The sequence below is a fragment of the Synchiropus splendidus genome, chromosome 1 (assembly GCF_027744825.2).
Source record: "Synchiropus splendidus isolate RoL2022-P1 chromosome 1, RoL_Sspl_1.0, whole genome shotgun sequence".
Taxonomy (NCBI): Eukaryota; Metazoa; Chordata; class Actinopteri; order Syngnathiformes; family Callionymidae; genus Synchiropus; species Synchiropus splendidus.
In genome coordinates, this window is record NC_071334.1 from 3,336,484 (window position 1) to 3,351,115 (window position 14,632).

The 14,632-nt window shown below is 47.8% G+C and overlaps 1 protein-coding gene across 1 annotated transcript; it reads right to left on the reverse strand.

Annotated features, from left to right (window-relative positions):
• Window positions 1–432: 432 nt before the first annotated feature.
• Window positions 433–8,596, reverse strand: LOC128752200 (NLR family CARD domain-containing protein 3-like). The gene is made up of 8 exons (XM_053853151.1): window positions 8,572–8,596; window positions 8,347–8,423; window positions 8,200–8,226; window positions 5,135–6,456; window positions 3,790–3,966; window positions 2,908–3,084; window positions 951–1,112; window positions 433–478 (listed from the first exon to the last, which is right to left on the reverse strand). The coding sequence occupies exons 1-8, from the start codon at window positions 8,594–8,596 to the stop codon at window positions 433–435; spliced, it is 2,013 nt and encodes a 670-aa protein (XP_053709126.1).
• Between the last annotated feature and the right edge of the window lie 6,036 nt (window positions 8,597–14,632).

Genomic DNA, 14,632 nt, shown 5'->3' on the forward strand with positions numbered 1-14,632 from the left:
GAAAGTGAGAATAATAAACAACTGTGTCCGTTACTGATCCAACCACGGGCCCATCCATCTGGTCCATCCTGGACAGATGATGTGTTCTGACCTGAGAGTCTCCAGGTGACAGTGTGGACTCTTCAGTCCAGCAGACAGCAGCTCCACTCCTGCATCCTTCAGGTCTTCATTCCCACTCAGGTCCAGTTGTGTCAGACTAGAGGACGGAGAGCTGAGGACTGATGACAGAAGGGAACCACTTCTCTCTGACAGTTCACAGAAGCTCAGTCTGTGAAAGAGACGAGTGTCATCAATAAGTGAGACTTTTTCAATCCTCTATTGTGACAAGACTTGAAAGACTTGATGTGAGGAGCCACTGAACTCTTTCCATTCAGAAGATCATCAACACATTATTGTTGGAATATTTGAAGCACTTTGACACTGTGAGCACTGTCATGGTATTTGCGACATGTCAATCAGGTACTGAGGGGCGGGGACACTGCCATAAAGGGATGTTGTTACAGACCACCAGAGTGATTGGAAAAGGAGTACGGGAAATTAAAGGATCCTACGAGTCAAAGACCTCTGGACTGTTTATTGAATAACCTCACTTTAGAAGCACAATCATGAGGCAAGTTATATTTTTGAGGATCCATTTGCTTCTTGTTCAACTCCAGTGCTCTTGGTCAATCCACAACATGAAGAAACCCTCAAACATGAACATGTCAGTGGTGAAAGTGAAGTTTGGAGTTTCTTCAGAGGACATCTATCTGCACAGCATCATGAGGCAACTAGGAGTGTGCAGGATTATTGTGCAACTCAATGAGAAACAAAGATTTTCCCATCTCACTGGTTTATTTTCACCAGTGAAAGTGAGAATAATAAACAACTGTGTCCGTTACTGATCCAACCAGGGGCCCATCCATCTGGTCCATCCTGGACAGATGATGTGTTCTGACCTGAGAGTCTCCAGGTGACAGTGTGGACTCTTCAGTCCAGCAGACAGCAGCTCCACTCCTGCATCCTTCAGGTTGCTCCAGCTCAGGTCCAGTTGTGTCAGACTAGAGGACGGAGAGCTGAGGACTGAGGACAGAAGGGAACCACTTCTCTCTGACAGTCCACACCTGCGCAGGCTGTGAAAGAGATGAGAGTCATCAACAAGTGAGACTTTTTCAATCCTCTATTGTGACAAGACTTGAAAGACTTGATGTGAGGAGCCACTGAACTCTTTCCATTCAGAAGATCATCATCACATTATTGTTGGAATATTTGAAGCACTTTTATATCAGTCAGACAGTGGTGGTCGTCAGGGCCTTCATGACCTTCTCTACTGGCCAAACACAACCAGAAATCAAGGGCATATTTGTCATAAAAGTAAATGCCATTTTAATGCATTTTCCACTCTCTCTATATATATATGTTAAACAGCACGTCCCAGTCTGGTTTTTGTTGGTTGAAGCTTTTCTCCAATCAGCATTCAGCTGGCTTGTGTTGCCAGACTGTATGAAATCAGTCCAAGGCCTTCAGCAGCAACAGAGCAGGCGCACGTGCACTCTGGGTGAACGAGCACATAGAGTTGAAGGACAGTTGCGAGAGCCAATCAGATCAGGAGTTGGAGACAGCAAGGCCTCCAACTGGCCTCACATTGAAGGTGACTTGTACCCGTCCTGTGACTAGACTGTGACTTGATGATGTCGTGTTGCAGTGTTTGCATTTGTTATGAGCTTCCCTGGCCACCGTAGATCCTCACTGGATCATTTCCGGACCAACCACGACTTTTTTCTCCAACATTGTGGCTTAAACTTACGTGGATTTTGATGCGAAAACAACCAATGAAACCACAGATGTTCAGTGAAATTCCAGCACTTATTGCGCTGTTCTCCGCCCCTGCATTTCCCCGGAATCTCCAGCCGCACCTGCTGAAAACCCAGGCCGAGAAAGGGTTTGTTTGCCACGTCCAATCAAGCGATGACCGCAGGCTGAGCCCTCGGTGAGTGCACATGTTTTAGATCTTGATTGTTTTCAGGGTGAATATGTTAATGACGGCTGCTCTGGCGCAGCTGAGTGACTGGACTCAGTAAGAGACACGTTACTTCTGCTGCTGTCAGCAAATTGTGGCTGTCTGGTTGGAACTGTTCCCATATGAAACTGCACATGAGGGTGTCTGTCACATATCAACTAGCATGTCGGTGCACCGCGGCTTCAATGAGAGCTGCTACGCCATCAGAGTGTTCTCTTTTTAAAGATGGAATCTCATGTGATCAAACCTATGAAAATGAAGTGGAAACATGGAAACAAGCAGCTGACACAAAACGCATCATGGAGGTGGACATGAATGGAAGGGTTTTCGCCTTGTGATTTGCAGGGAAAATCCCAGAAGAAACATCATCACTGAAGTCCATTGCTGGCAGAACTCAAGTTGCACATTGGGCGACTTGATCAGATGACTCTTTTTGGTCAACAGAGCAACAAGAGGAAAGAAACATGGAGATGATGATGACCAAACATTTCAAAGTCAAACTCAGTGGACCCAACAGAGAAAAGAGCTCTGATGAAAAACAGTGTGATTCTGCTCCAATATCATGAACATGAGCTGCAGAGATGATGATTCTATTGGAGCAGATGAACATTGTCCTCAATATCTTCAATATCAAACCATAAATCCAGAAATGGAGACTTGACAGAAACAAACAAAAATGGACATGGACAAGAAATAGCCACTAAACAGTCCATGTTGTTTCAGAAAGACTTCAGAAAAGTGGATCATCTCTTTTGAAACTGAATCAGAAAATGAGAAGAAAAAGAGGAAGTGAATTTTAGAGTCAAAGATGAAGTGAAATCTAGAAATGGAACTGTAACATCAGAAGAATCGCTAAAGTGTCTCTAAACGTGTTTCCAGATCAATAAATATTGATCAACATGTCTGACCTGAGAGTCTCCAGGTGACAGTGTGGACTCTTCAGTCCAGCAGACAGCAGCTCCACTCCTGCATCCTCCAGGTCCCTGTTCTTACTCAGGTCCAGTTGTGTCAGACTAGAGGACGGAGAGCTGAGGACTGAGGACAGAAGGGAACCACTTCTCTCTGACAGTCCACAGAAGCTCAGGCTGTGAAAGAGACCAGTGTCATCAACAAGTGAGACTTTTTCAATCCTCTATTGTGACAAGACTTTAAAGACTTGATGTGAGGAGCCACTGAACACTTTCCATTCAGAAGATCATCATCACATTATTGTTGGAATATTTGAAACACTTTTATATCAGTCAGGATCAACTTGATCAAACATGTCTGAAACACTGCGACTGTTGTGAGGCCACAGTGTTTTTGACTCCTGTTATTGGTCAAAAGAGCAACAAGAAGAAAGAAACATGGAGATGATGATGGCAAAACATTTCAAAGTCAAACTCAGTGGACACAACAGAAAAAAGAGCTCTGATGAAAAACAGTGTGATTCTGCTCCAATATCATGAACATGAGCTGCAGAGATGATGATTCTATTGGAGCAGATGAACATTGTCCTCAATATCTTCAATATCAAACCATAAATCCAGAAATGGAGACTTGACAGAAACAAACAAGAATGGACATGGACAAGAAATAGCCACTAAACAGTCCATGTTGTTTCAGAAAGACTTCAGAAAAGTGGATCATTTCTTTGGAAACTGAATCAGAAAATGAGAAGAAATAGAGGAAGTGAATTTCTGAGCCAAAGATGAAGTGAAATCTAGAAATGGAACTGTAACATCAGAAGAATCGCTAAAGTGTCTCTAAACGTGTTTCCAGATCAATAAATATTGATCAACATGTCTGACCTGAGAGTCTCCAGGTGACAGTGTGGACTCTTCAGTCCAGCAGACAGCAGCTCCACTCCTGCATCCTTCAGGTAGATGTTCTCACTCAGGTCCAGTTGTGTCAGACTAGAGGACGGAGAGCTGAGGACTGAGGACAGAAGGGAACCACTTCTCTCTGACAGGTCACAGTTGCTCAGTCTGAATAAAATGAAGAAGGAAATCAAACGTTCATGTCCAGTTCACATGAGGGCTGTAACCAGATCAGATTTGTGCTTGACGATTATTGCGAGTAAAACACGTCACCCTAACGATATGATCACGACATGGATCAAAATGTGAAGAACGATTCTGCAGTCACTGAAATCCATCTGTAACTTGATGTTGTGTGTTTCCTCTCCAGTTGCCAAAGGAAAGAACAGCCTCTCCACTCCACTGCTGTCATCACTGAGGTTTCCAAATGAAGACCTGACTGGAACACTTCCTTTCCCTGCTCATACAACTCACTCTCTCTGCTGTCCAAAATCTTCAGGCTGCTGAAGGCCAAGCTTGGATTTCCCCCCTTTCCAAGGTCCATGAGCTCAGCATTGTTTTGGAGTGGAACACAGTGTCTCCTAGTGAGGACTGTCAGAGTCTCAGCCTCTTCCCTGCGCCTCATGACTCTCTGGGAGCTCATTGTTGTTTCAAACTGCTGCAGGACTCGGAGCCAGATTTGGAGCCAGACGGAACGTCGGTGGGCTTGAATGTTTCAATTCAACCAACGGTGGGAACCTGGAGGAGCCATGGAACTGCTACGAAGCTTTGGGTTGAAACAGAGCGGCTCCGGTCTGGAGTTTTAGAGCAGCGCTGCTCTGTGACTCCTGATCCAAACACTGTCCATCAATGGCTTCCCTGACTGTCTGACACAAGTTGTGGGAGTATGAAGAACTGAGGCGGTAGATGGTATTTTAGCGCTGAACATCTGCTTCTCTGTCATTCAAAAGCACCTTCACTCCCCGCTCTGTGCTGATGAGCACGAGTGGTGTTCAGAAGCTGAGCGTGGATGAGGACATCAAACTTTGAGGAGAGGATGGAGGCTCACGACGGCAGGCGCCGTGCTTGTTGTCATCCATCAGGATTTCTGTCTAGTCGACACGCGCAAACTCATCACTGGCACCATGGCGGCACCAGTTCCCACGGTTGCACGACGCCAGGAGTCAGCGCTTCACTTTCCTGTTCCGCATGTCGGCTTCAGTCGGAGATGGAGCCGTTTACACGACATTGGAAATTCATTTTTTAATATCGCGATGATCGTCAATAGCAGTATAACGCAACAGCCCTAGTTCACATCATCAGAGGTGTTTCAGGTTTCAGTGTTTGATCCACTTACAGAACTTTCTTTGAAGCTTGGACCATCGGCAGCAGCCTCTCAAGAGCCTCCTCTGAAAGAGGGTAATTCTTCAGGAAAGCGTGATTACTAGTAAAGTATTTCTTCAGGTCAAACACGTCCAGATCTTCCTCTGAGGACAGTAAGATGAAGGCCAGGGTGGACCATTGAGCTGGAGACAGTTGATCTGTGGAGAGACGTCCTGATCTCAGCTGCTGTTGGACCTGCTCCACTAGAGAAGTGTCCTTCACTTCACTCAGACAGTGGAACAGATTGATGATTCTCTCTGGAGACACTTTCTCCCTTATCTTCTTCTTGATGAGCTCTGCTGTGTCCTGATGGGTCCAGGAGCTACTTCCTGTCTGTGTCAACAAACCTGGAAGGAGCCTCTGGCTGGTCTGCAGAGAAAGACCCAGAAGGAAGCGCAGGAACAAGTCCAGATGTCCATTTGGACTTTCTAAAGCAACACTTGTTGCTGACTGGTAGAACTGTCCTGGATGACGTTTCTTCCTGAAAATGTTTGACGGTTTGGATTTTTGTTGTGAATGGAGAACATTGACTCCAGAGTTGAAGAACTTCAGGTGGACGTGAAGAGCAGCCAGAAACTCCTGGAGACTCAGGTGGATGAAGCAGAAGACCTTCTCCTGGTACAGTCCTCTCTCCTCTCTGAAGATCTGTGTGAAGACTCCTGAGTAAAGTGCAGCAGCTGTGATGTCGATGCCACACTCTGTGAGGTCTGATTCATAGAAGATCAAGTTTCCACTCTGCAGCTGCTCAAAAGCCAGTTTTCCCAGAGACTCCATCATCTTCCTGCTCTCAGGATCCCAAACTGGGTCGGTCCCAGCTCCTCCATGGTACTTGAGCTTCTTGACTTTGGCCTGAACCACCAGGAAGTGGATGTACATCTCAGTCAGGGTCTTGGGCAGCTCTCCGGTCTCTCTGCTCTTCAACATGTCCTCCAGAACTGTGGCAGTGATCCAGCAGAAGATGGGGATGTGACACATGATGTAGAGGCTTCGTGATCTCCGGATGTGAGACATGACGGTGGTCTGCTCCTCATCTCTGAACCTCTTCCTGAAGTACTCCTCCTTCTGGAGGTCAGTGAACCCTCTGACCTCTGTCACCATGTCCACACACTCAAGAGGGATCTGATTGGCTGCTGCAGGTCGTGTGGTGATCCAGAGCTGAGCTGAGGGAAGCAGCTTCCCCCTGATGAGGTTGGTCAGCAGGACGTCTACTGAGGTGGACTCTGTAGCTGCTGTCAGGACCCGACTGTTGAAGTCCAGAGGGAGTCGACACTCGTCCAGACCGTCCAAGATGAACAGAACCTGGACTCCTTCAAAGCTGCTGAGTCCTGAGTCTTTGGTTTCACGAAAGAAGAGATGAACAAGTTCCACCAAACTCAACTGCTTCTCTTTCAGCAGGTTCAGCTCTCTGAAGGTGAAAGGAAACAGGAGCTGGAAGTTGTGGTGGGCTTTGTCTTCAGCCCAGTCCAGAGTCAGCTTCTGTGTCAGGAGGGTCTTCCCAATGCCAGCCACGCCCTTCGTCAGCAGGCTCCTGATTGGTGGGTCTGTGTCAGGTGAGGCTTTAAAGAGGTCTTCTGGTCTGATGGTAGTTCCTGGTCTGGTCTGCTGCCTGGTTGCTGCTTCGATCTGTCGGACCTCGTGCTCCTGGTTGACCTGCTCTGTGCCCCCCTCAGTGATGTAGAGCTCTGTGTAGATCTGATTCAGAGGGGCAGAGTTTCCTGCTCTAGCGACCCCCTCAGACACACTGTGGAACTTCTTCTGCAGGCTCCTCTTCAGTCGCCCTGCACACACTCCAGCGCCACTTCCTGAATGAAGAGAGAAGTCACATGATCAGAGGAGTCAAGATGCCAGTGACTCTCTGACACATGCAGAATCAGCATTTCTTGGCTCTGTCAAGGATTTCAGGAACATTTGGCATGACTCATCTGAAGAACAGCTCAGTGCACATCAATGAGGAGTTTCTGGGGAGTGAGGAAGAGGAGAGCTGAGCTACTGCCTGCGATGAAGGAGGCACAAGCAAGAGGAGATGATGGCATCATCAGCTCCGACCGCCTTTGACTGTGAGGCCAAGGAGAAGTGACTGAGCAGTGTGGAGACCCCCAAATCCAAAGTTGAGCTCCAGGTTGATGTGACCTGTCAAAAGCCTGGTGCCATAAAAGGCTTGAGGATGACTCATATTCATGTGAACAGTTGGAGAAATACACTTGGTGACATTAGTAGTTGGATTGATGGAGAAATGATGAAGACACTTGCTGTCTCAGAAACACATTTAGACCTTTCAGTCACATGTGTGGAGGCACATCAGGCCCAAACACATCCCCATCATGGTGAGAACTGATGGGGATGTTTGGGGGGGAGTCGTCTTCCAGTCAGGGTCAGGTATATTCTCAAAAATCTCATGAGGAGAGAAAGAATGGTGGCAGTGTAGCGGCTGAGATAAGGCCCTGCTAGGTTTCTATCAAACATTCGCCCCCAAATTCTCAAGTTATGACAAGAAACAGCAGTTGTTTCAATGAATGGTTTGTGAGCTCTTGACAGCTGCACTATCCATCACCCCAGTTATAGTCTGTGATGACATGAATCCTCTGTTTTTCTCTGACTTGGCTTCATTGTCTTGACTTGGTTTCAGTCGTGTGTTGCTCCATGTGTCACGTTGTGTCATGTTGTGTGATGTGTGTTTGTTGAGGACCCCTGGAAGAGGAGCTGCTACTTTGGTGGCAGCTCATGTGGATCCTCAGAAGAAAAAAAGTTAATCTAGAGGGTGAAGCTGGAGGAAGATCTTCAGCTTCAGATGCTGGTTCTTCTACTTCAGACGGACTCATAGATCTGATGCACACCTGTCCTTCATCTTCATCATGTTGGAGGTGTTTGAATGTTCTTACTGCTCCAAAGACGCTGGGCCAGATCCTCCTCCTCCATGTTCCTCAGGAGGAGAACTGTGATCTTCAGGAATTCTTCTCTGATGCTCCTCCACTGCTCCTCTTCCTCAGTCTCTGGAGGGTTTGGCTCATCCGGACCCAGAAGCCTCCAGACTCTGCTTACATAGCTGAGGAACTTCTGCTCCAGTCGCTGGAACAGAATGAGAACAGAAGAAAGTCAGATGATGGAGGATCATCTCCAGAAGATTTGAAGGTGAATCTAGCTGAAGAGAGAGTCAACAGAAGGAACCTGTCAGATGAGAACCTTCACTTGTCCATGTTCATACCTGCCGTGCGGAGTCCGGATGTTGCTGACCACTGAAAAGCTCTGAGCTCTGATGGTCCTCTCTGAGGACAAGAGATGAAATCAATAAGCGCTCGTCATGTTGAAGGTTCGAAACATCACTATGGAGACAATCGAACTAGAAGGTTCCTCCCAGACCTTCAGACCAGACCATCATAAGAAAAAGATGAACCTGTAGGAACATCATCTCACCTCTCCTCAGGAGACTCAGGTCCATCTTTGAAGTCAATCACGGCATCCTTGGAAAAATTACTCTTCAGAGAGTCACAGCAGAGTCCAGACTCTTCTTGTTCCTGATGGATCCTGATGGAAACACAACTCTGATCAACTCTCACATCCTGTTATTCACCAGCTGACCACTAGATGTCCTCACACTGCTGCACCCGTCCCACTCTGGACTACAACTGTGAATCAGAATCAACTTTATTGCCATGGTCAGTGGGGATCCCACCAACTAGGAAAGTGCTTTGGATTAAAGTGTTGAATAAAATAAAATAAAATAACAGTGACTGATCACAAATTCAACAGTGTGACGGCCGAGGGGAAGAAGCTGTTCCTGTGACGGGAGGTTCTGGTCTGGATGGACCGTAGCCTCCTGCCAGAGGGAAGAGGAACAAACAGTCCATGACCAGGGTGAGAAGGGTCGAAGGCTCTGATCCCACCTGCACGTCTCTGGGTCCTGGAGACATACAGGTCCTGAAGAGGTGGCAGGCTGCAGCCATCACCTTCTCAGCAGAACGTACGATGCGCTGCAGGCTGCTCTTGTCCCTGGAGGTGGCGCTGTTGTACCAGACGGTGATAGAGGAGGTGAGGATGGACTGGATGATGGCTGTGTAGAACTCCACCAGCAACTTCGGCGGCAGTCGTAGTTTTCGTAGCTGCCTGAGGAAGAACATTCTCTGCTGGACCTTCCTGATGAGGGACCTGATGGTTGGTCCTCAGTGATGGTGGTTCACAGGAAGCAGAAGGAGTCCACAATAGGAATGGGTGAACCAGCCAACATGAGAGGGGACAGAGGAGCTGTGACTCTCCTGAAGTCCATGACCATCTCCACTGTCTTCTGGGCGTTGAGCTCCAGGTTGTTGTGGCTGCACCAGGACACCAGCCGCTCCACCTCCCTCCTGTAAGCCGACTCATCTCCATCTGAGATGAGCCCCATGATGGTGGTGTCATCCGCAAACTTGGTCAGCGTATACGTAACTACAAATTTGAAGTCACAAAGACAAGTGTTCTCGGAGTTTAGCACTTGAAGAATTTAATTTCGCATTGTAGAATATTTTTTTCCTGCAATTTCAAAATTAACAGCTACAAGTCCTCAAATGTATTTTTTGCAACTCGTGATTGGCTGACATGAACAGAGTATTGTTTTTATTTGATATCACAAAAATGTGATGTCACAGATCACAGACATGACTCAAAACTAAAGTCATCTCAAATGGCAACATTCTGTCTTTAAGAAACTCTCAAAGAAATAAAGAAAAAAGTGGTAGTTTACCAAGCAGAGAGAAAAAACTATGGAATCACTCAAAAAAATAAAGGAATGAAGAAACACTTGAACACACCACTCGTCCTTCGTCGCACCACCTATTGTAACAGCTGGCACTCTCTGAGGCACTGGACTCAATGAGTGAAAAAAGCAGGACTCTTCATCCATCTGGCTCCAAGTTTCTTTTCCTTGTCGTTGCCAGATCAGCTTCGCAGGTTGGAGCCTTGTCATGGACTGTTTTCTTTCACTTCCACCACAGACTGTGAATGAGATCCGGACTATTTGCAGGCCATGACACTTGACCTTCTGTGTCTTTCTTCAAGTGATGTTTTCACAGTTTTTGCTCCGTGGCCAGATGCACCATCATCCTTTCAATTGATGTCTATGTAAACTGGTGGATATATTGAAGATTGAATCAAAGGAAATGTTCATGTTTTCTTCAGCCACTTGTCTTTGTAAATCTTATTGGAACGGCACCAAACAAAAGTTCCAGCATCATCACCCTGCCCAATGCAGATTTGTGATTCATCACTGAATATGACTTTCATCCAGTCGTCCACAGTCCAAGATTGTTTTTCCTGAACCCATTGTAACCTTGTTTTTTAGATGTTTACGTGTTCATGACGGTTTTCGTTAGTTTTTCTTCGTTAGGTGGAGGAGAGATTGGAGCTCTGACCTGGAGGACAGTCTTGGAGGTTCTTATCTCACCTCTGAGCTCTGGTCCCAGGTCCTTTAGAGGGGGGGTCTCCCTCCTCTCTGCCCCGAGTCTCAGCAGAGGCGTCACCTTCACACAAACACAACAGGTCTCATGAGATTCTCTTCCATCTTCTCTTCCCTGGTGGAAGTGATTCCATCCCTCTGTTCTCCACAGCTTCGCTGAGGTCGGGTCGCGGGGGCAGCACCAGAGCAAAGACGCCCAGGTGTCTCTCTCTCTCCCCAGAACCCTCCTCACTTCTGAGGTTTGCACTTTGAACCCAACATGAAGATTCCTCTTCAGCAGGAGACTTTCATGAAGCTTCTTTGTTAGGTATTCGTAAAAATACCAGATCACTATATCAAATATACAAGCACTACTTTTGTTGTGCATGAACACGGCAGCAAACGTGTGACTCAGACGTGCATTAGTGTATGTTGCTGTCACACTCTCGTTCACCAGAATAAAGGATCCAACAGAGCATCTGGCAGTTGAGTTTGACTGTTCCTGAATGTCAGCGAGAAACCTGACAGACGTCCTGACAGAGGAGCACACACTTGAACTCCTGAGGTGTGTGAGTCAGTCTGGGGTCCTCACAGAAGAGAAACATGACTGCTGCACTCCAAACTCTCTTCAGTGTTCAGAGCCACATTCATGTGTTCACTCACTGAGACTGACTGAGAGCAGAACACGCTGCTGCTGTTCTTCACATGACGTCTGACTATGGAGCCATTATTGTAGCAAAACTCTGCAAATGCATGGAACAAGTGTATAAGTATGTGACTTGTAAATGTGTAGTTTGTTCTATAGATGCGTAACTCAACTAGCAAACATGCAACTTTACCTTAACACAAATTGTATGGTAAAAAATCTGTGTAACCAGATGGACAATGTGTGACTGGACCTGCCGTGTCTGTCTGACTGGATGTGTTCAGACACGTGACTTTTGCTGCTCTCCTTGCTAAAAGCTGAAAGATCTGTAGATGCGTGTTGTGTAGTGAAGTGTAGTGCAGCGAGTTGTGTAGTTGTGCGCCTCCGGAGCCATGTAGCTTCTTGCCACTCGGACACTTTTGACTGCTTCAGTCCAAGGATCACAGAACAGAGGAAGTGTCAGCCCTTCACAACCCAGTCAGGGTCAGAGGTCACCTGCTGCTGCCACACCTGTCCACAGTCCAGGTTTATAACTGTTTATTACAGTCAGGAGAGTCATAAACTCTGATTGTGTTGAGATGAGAGCAGCTTCAGCTCTGCACTGACTTTGTTCACTGGACTTCACTTCCTGTTGTTTTACATGTTTGCTTCTTTCATTCAATTCAGTAACTCAACAGTGTCAGCTGAGTTTCCATCAACAGTGGAGAATTAGTCTCTTCTCATTCATCCCTTCACCTCAGGACCTCACTCCTGATTCATCCCTTCAATTGACCACCACACTCCTGATTCATCCCTTCACCTCACCACCTCACTCCTGATTCATCCCTTCACCTCACCACCACACTCCTTATTCATCCCTTCACCTCAGGACCACATATCTGATTCATCCCTTCCCCTCACCATCTCACTCCTGATTCATCCGTTCACCTCACCACCTCACTCCTGATTCATCCCTTCACCTCACCACCTCACTCCTGATTCATCCCTTCACCTCGGGACCTCACTCCTGATTCATCCCTTCACCTCACCACCTCACTCCTGATTCATCCCTTCACCTCAGGACCACACTCCTGATTCATCCCTTCACCTCAGGACCTCACTCCTGATTCATCCCTTCACCTCACCACCTCACTCCTGATTCATCCCTTCACCTCAGGACCTCACTCCTGATTCATCCCTTCACCTCACCACCTCACTCCTGATTCATCCCTTCACCTCAGGACCATATTCCTGATTCATCCCTTCACCTCAGGACCATATTCCTGATTCATCCCTTCACCTCACCACCTCACTCCTGATTCATCCCTTCACCTCACCACCTCACTCATAATTCATCCCTTCACCCTCTTGTGTGGACAGTCTGAAGGTCACTGACCTGTGAGCAGCTCTCCTCTGGTCTGCAGACGTGGGTCCATGTTTGCAGGTGAATCTTCCAGCTGAGCTCAGCTCCTTCTGATCCTGCTCACAGAAACACACTCTGACAGAGGAACACGCCCCGTGAGGGAGGCGGGGCGTCCTGTAAAAGATGAACAGAGAGGTGAGAGTGTGTTTTCAAGAGTCCAGTTCCAGCCATGTTGTGTGTCTGTGTGTGACTTCAGACTCCTCAGCTGCTGAAATGATCCAGACCACCAGGATGAACCCAAACCCACCTCAAGGTTCAAGACGTCTCAGTTTCACACCTGTGCTCAAAAGTCCACTTCAAACAGAGGACAGAATGCAGGAGTGGTCACGCGTGCTTCAACAGTCAGTTGTTCAGAGTTCACCTGCCGCACCTGTCCAAAGATCAACTTCATCACACTCCATTCTAAATCCTTGTCGGGTCAGCCATGGCAAACAGGTCCCTGATGAGAGGTCAGACTAAGCATGGTCCAAAAATTGATTCATGAAAAGGAATGGACATATTGAGTGTACCCTGCCTGGAGGGATACCGAGCCCACACCTGGAGCCCGACCTGGGTGTTGGCCCTGTCTGGTGGCCGGGTGGAGAGCTGCGTGGATGCTCCATCCGTTCCATCCTCATCACATGGGCCCACCACCTGTGGGAAACATCTCATGAGTCAGAGGGCTGCGTCCGCGTACAGGACCTGGACTGCATCGGCTAGCTCTGGGGACATGGAACGTCACCCCACTGTGGGATATGGAGCCTGAGCTAGTTGGGGAGGTGGAGCGTTATCACTTGGACCTGGTGGGCCTCACTTCCACACTTCTCACTTGGGTTCCGGAACCCAAGCTGTGGCTGTATGTTCTGGACACTCAGGTGAAAAGAGGTGCAGAACTGATCACCATCTGGTGGTGAGTTGGCTCCGATGGCAGGCGAAGCCTCACCCAAACTAGTAGTAAGGGTTTTCAACTCACATCCCCGAGAAGCTTTCTCCTGCATCCCTGTGGAGGTGGGTGGTCGATGTTTAAGGCTGCCATGGCTGAAGTTTCAGTGGCGAGCTGTGGCATGAAGGTCATCGGTGCCTCAAGGGGCGGTAACCCAAGGACATCTTGGTGGACACCAGATGTCAGGGAAGCCGTCCGACTGAAGAAGGAGTCGTATTGAGACCTTGTGTCTAGTGGCACTCCTGAAACAGTTACAAAGTACCGGTTGGCCCGAAGGGCTGATGCTTCGGCTGTAAGGGAGATAGAGCTGGAGGATGATGGGCAGTCTTAATCGGGCTGAAGTCTCTGTGGGAGTCAAAACGCTCCACATTGGCAAGGCTGAGATTCGTCCAGAAATGCTAAAGGCACTGGGTGTCGAGGTGCTGTCTTGGCAGACACGTCTCTTCTATATTGTGTGGATGTCCGGGTCAATACCCGACGAGTGGCAGACAGGGGGGTGGTTCCCCTATTTAAAAAGGGGGACCAGAGGGTGTGCTCCAACTGCAGAGAGGGGGGTCTCGCTGGATCAAGTGTGAAGCAGCAGGAATGAGGATGAGCACCTCTCAGTCCGAGGCCATGGTTCTCAACTGGAAAAGGGTGGATAAGCAGATGTGGATGGATGGATGGATGAAAACTGATGGAATGTTTCGAATCACAGTTTCCCTTTGCCAACTTCACAGTAGCCATAGGAGTGAGTGGATGCAATCATAAGCCGAGCTCAGTCTCTGGAAACATACTGCGTTGACATTTGCACGAGGATATACAGATACAAAAGTGAATGTTTGACTTTCTACGTCATGACGCCCTTTTACTGAGACCTTGATCTGAGACCACTTCCTGCTCCACTTCAACCCAAGAGCTGCATCCTTCTCCCCAACACTCACGCTGCAAAACTCATGTTTGAATTAGTGTCAGTGTGCTGCGGTATCAACTGTCATCGCGCAGTCTAGGAACGTGAGACGTACAGCTTCCATGCTGTGAAATGCCTCAGAACTAGGGTGGGACTCTTCAGGCCTGATACAAGGCCTTGTGATTCTGCGTCGCTCCCGTTGCCATGGT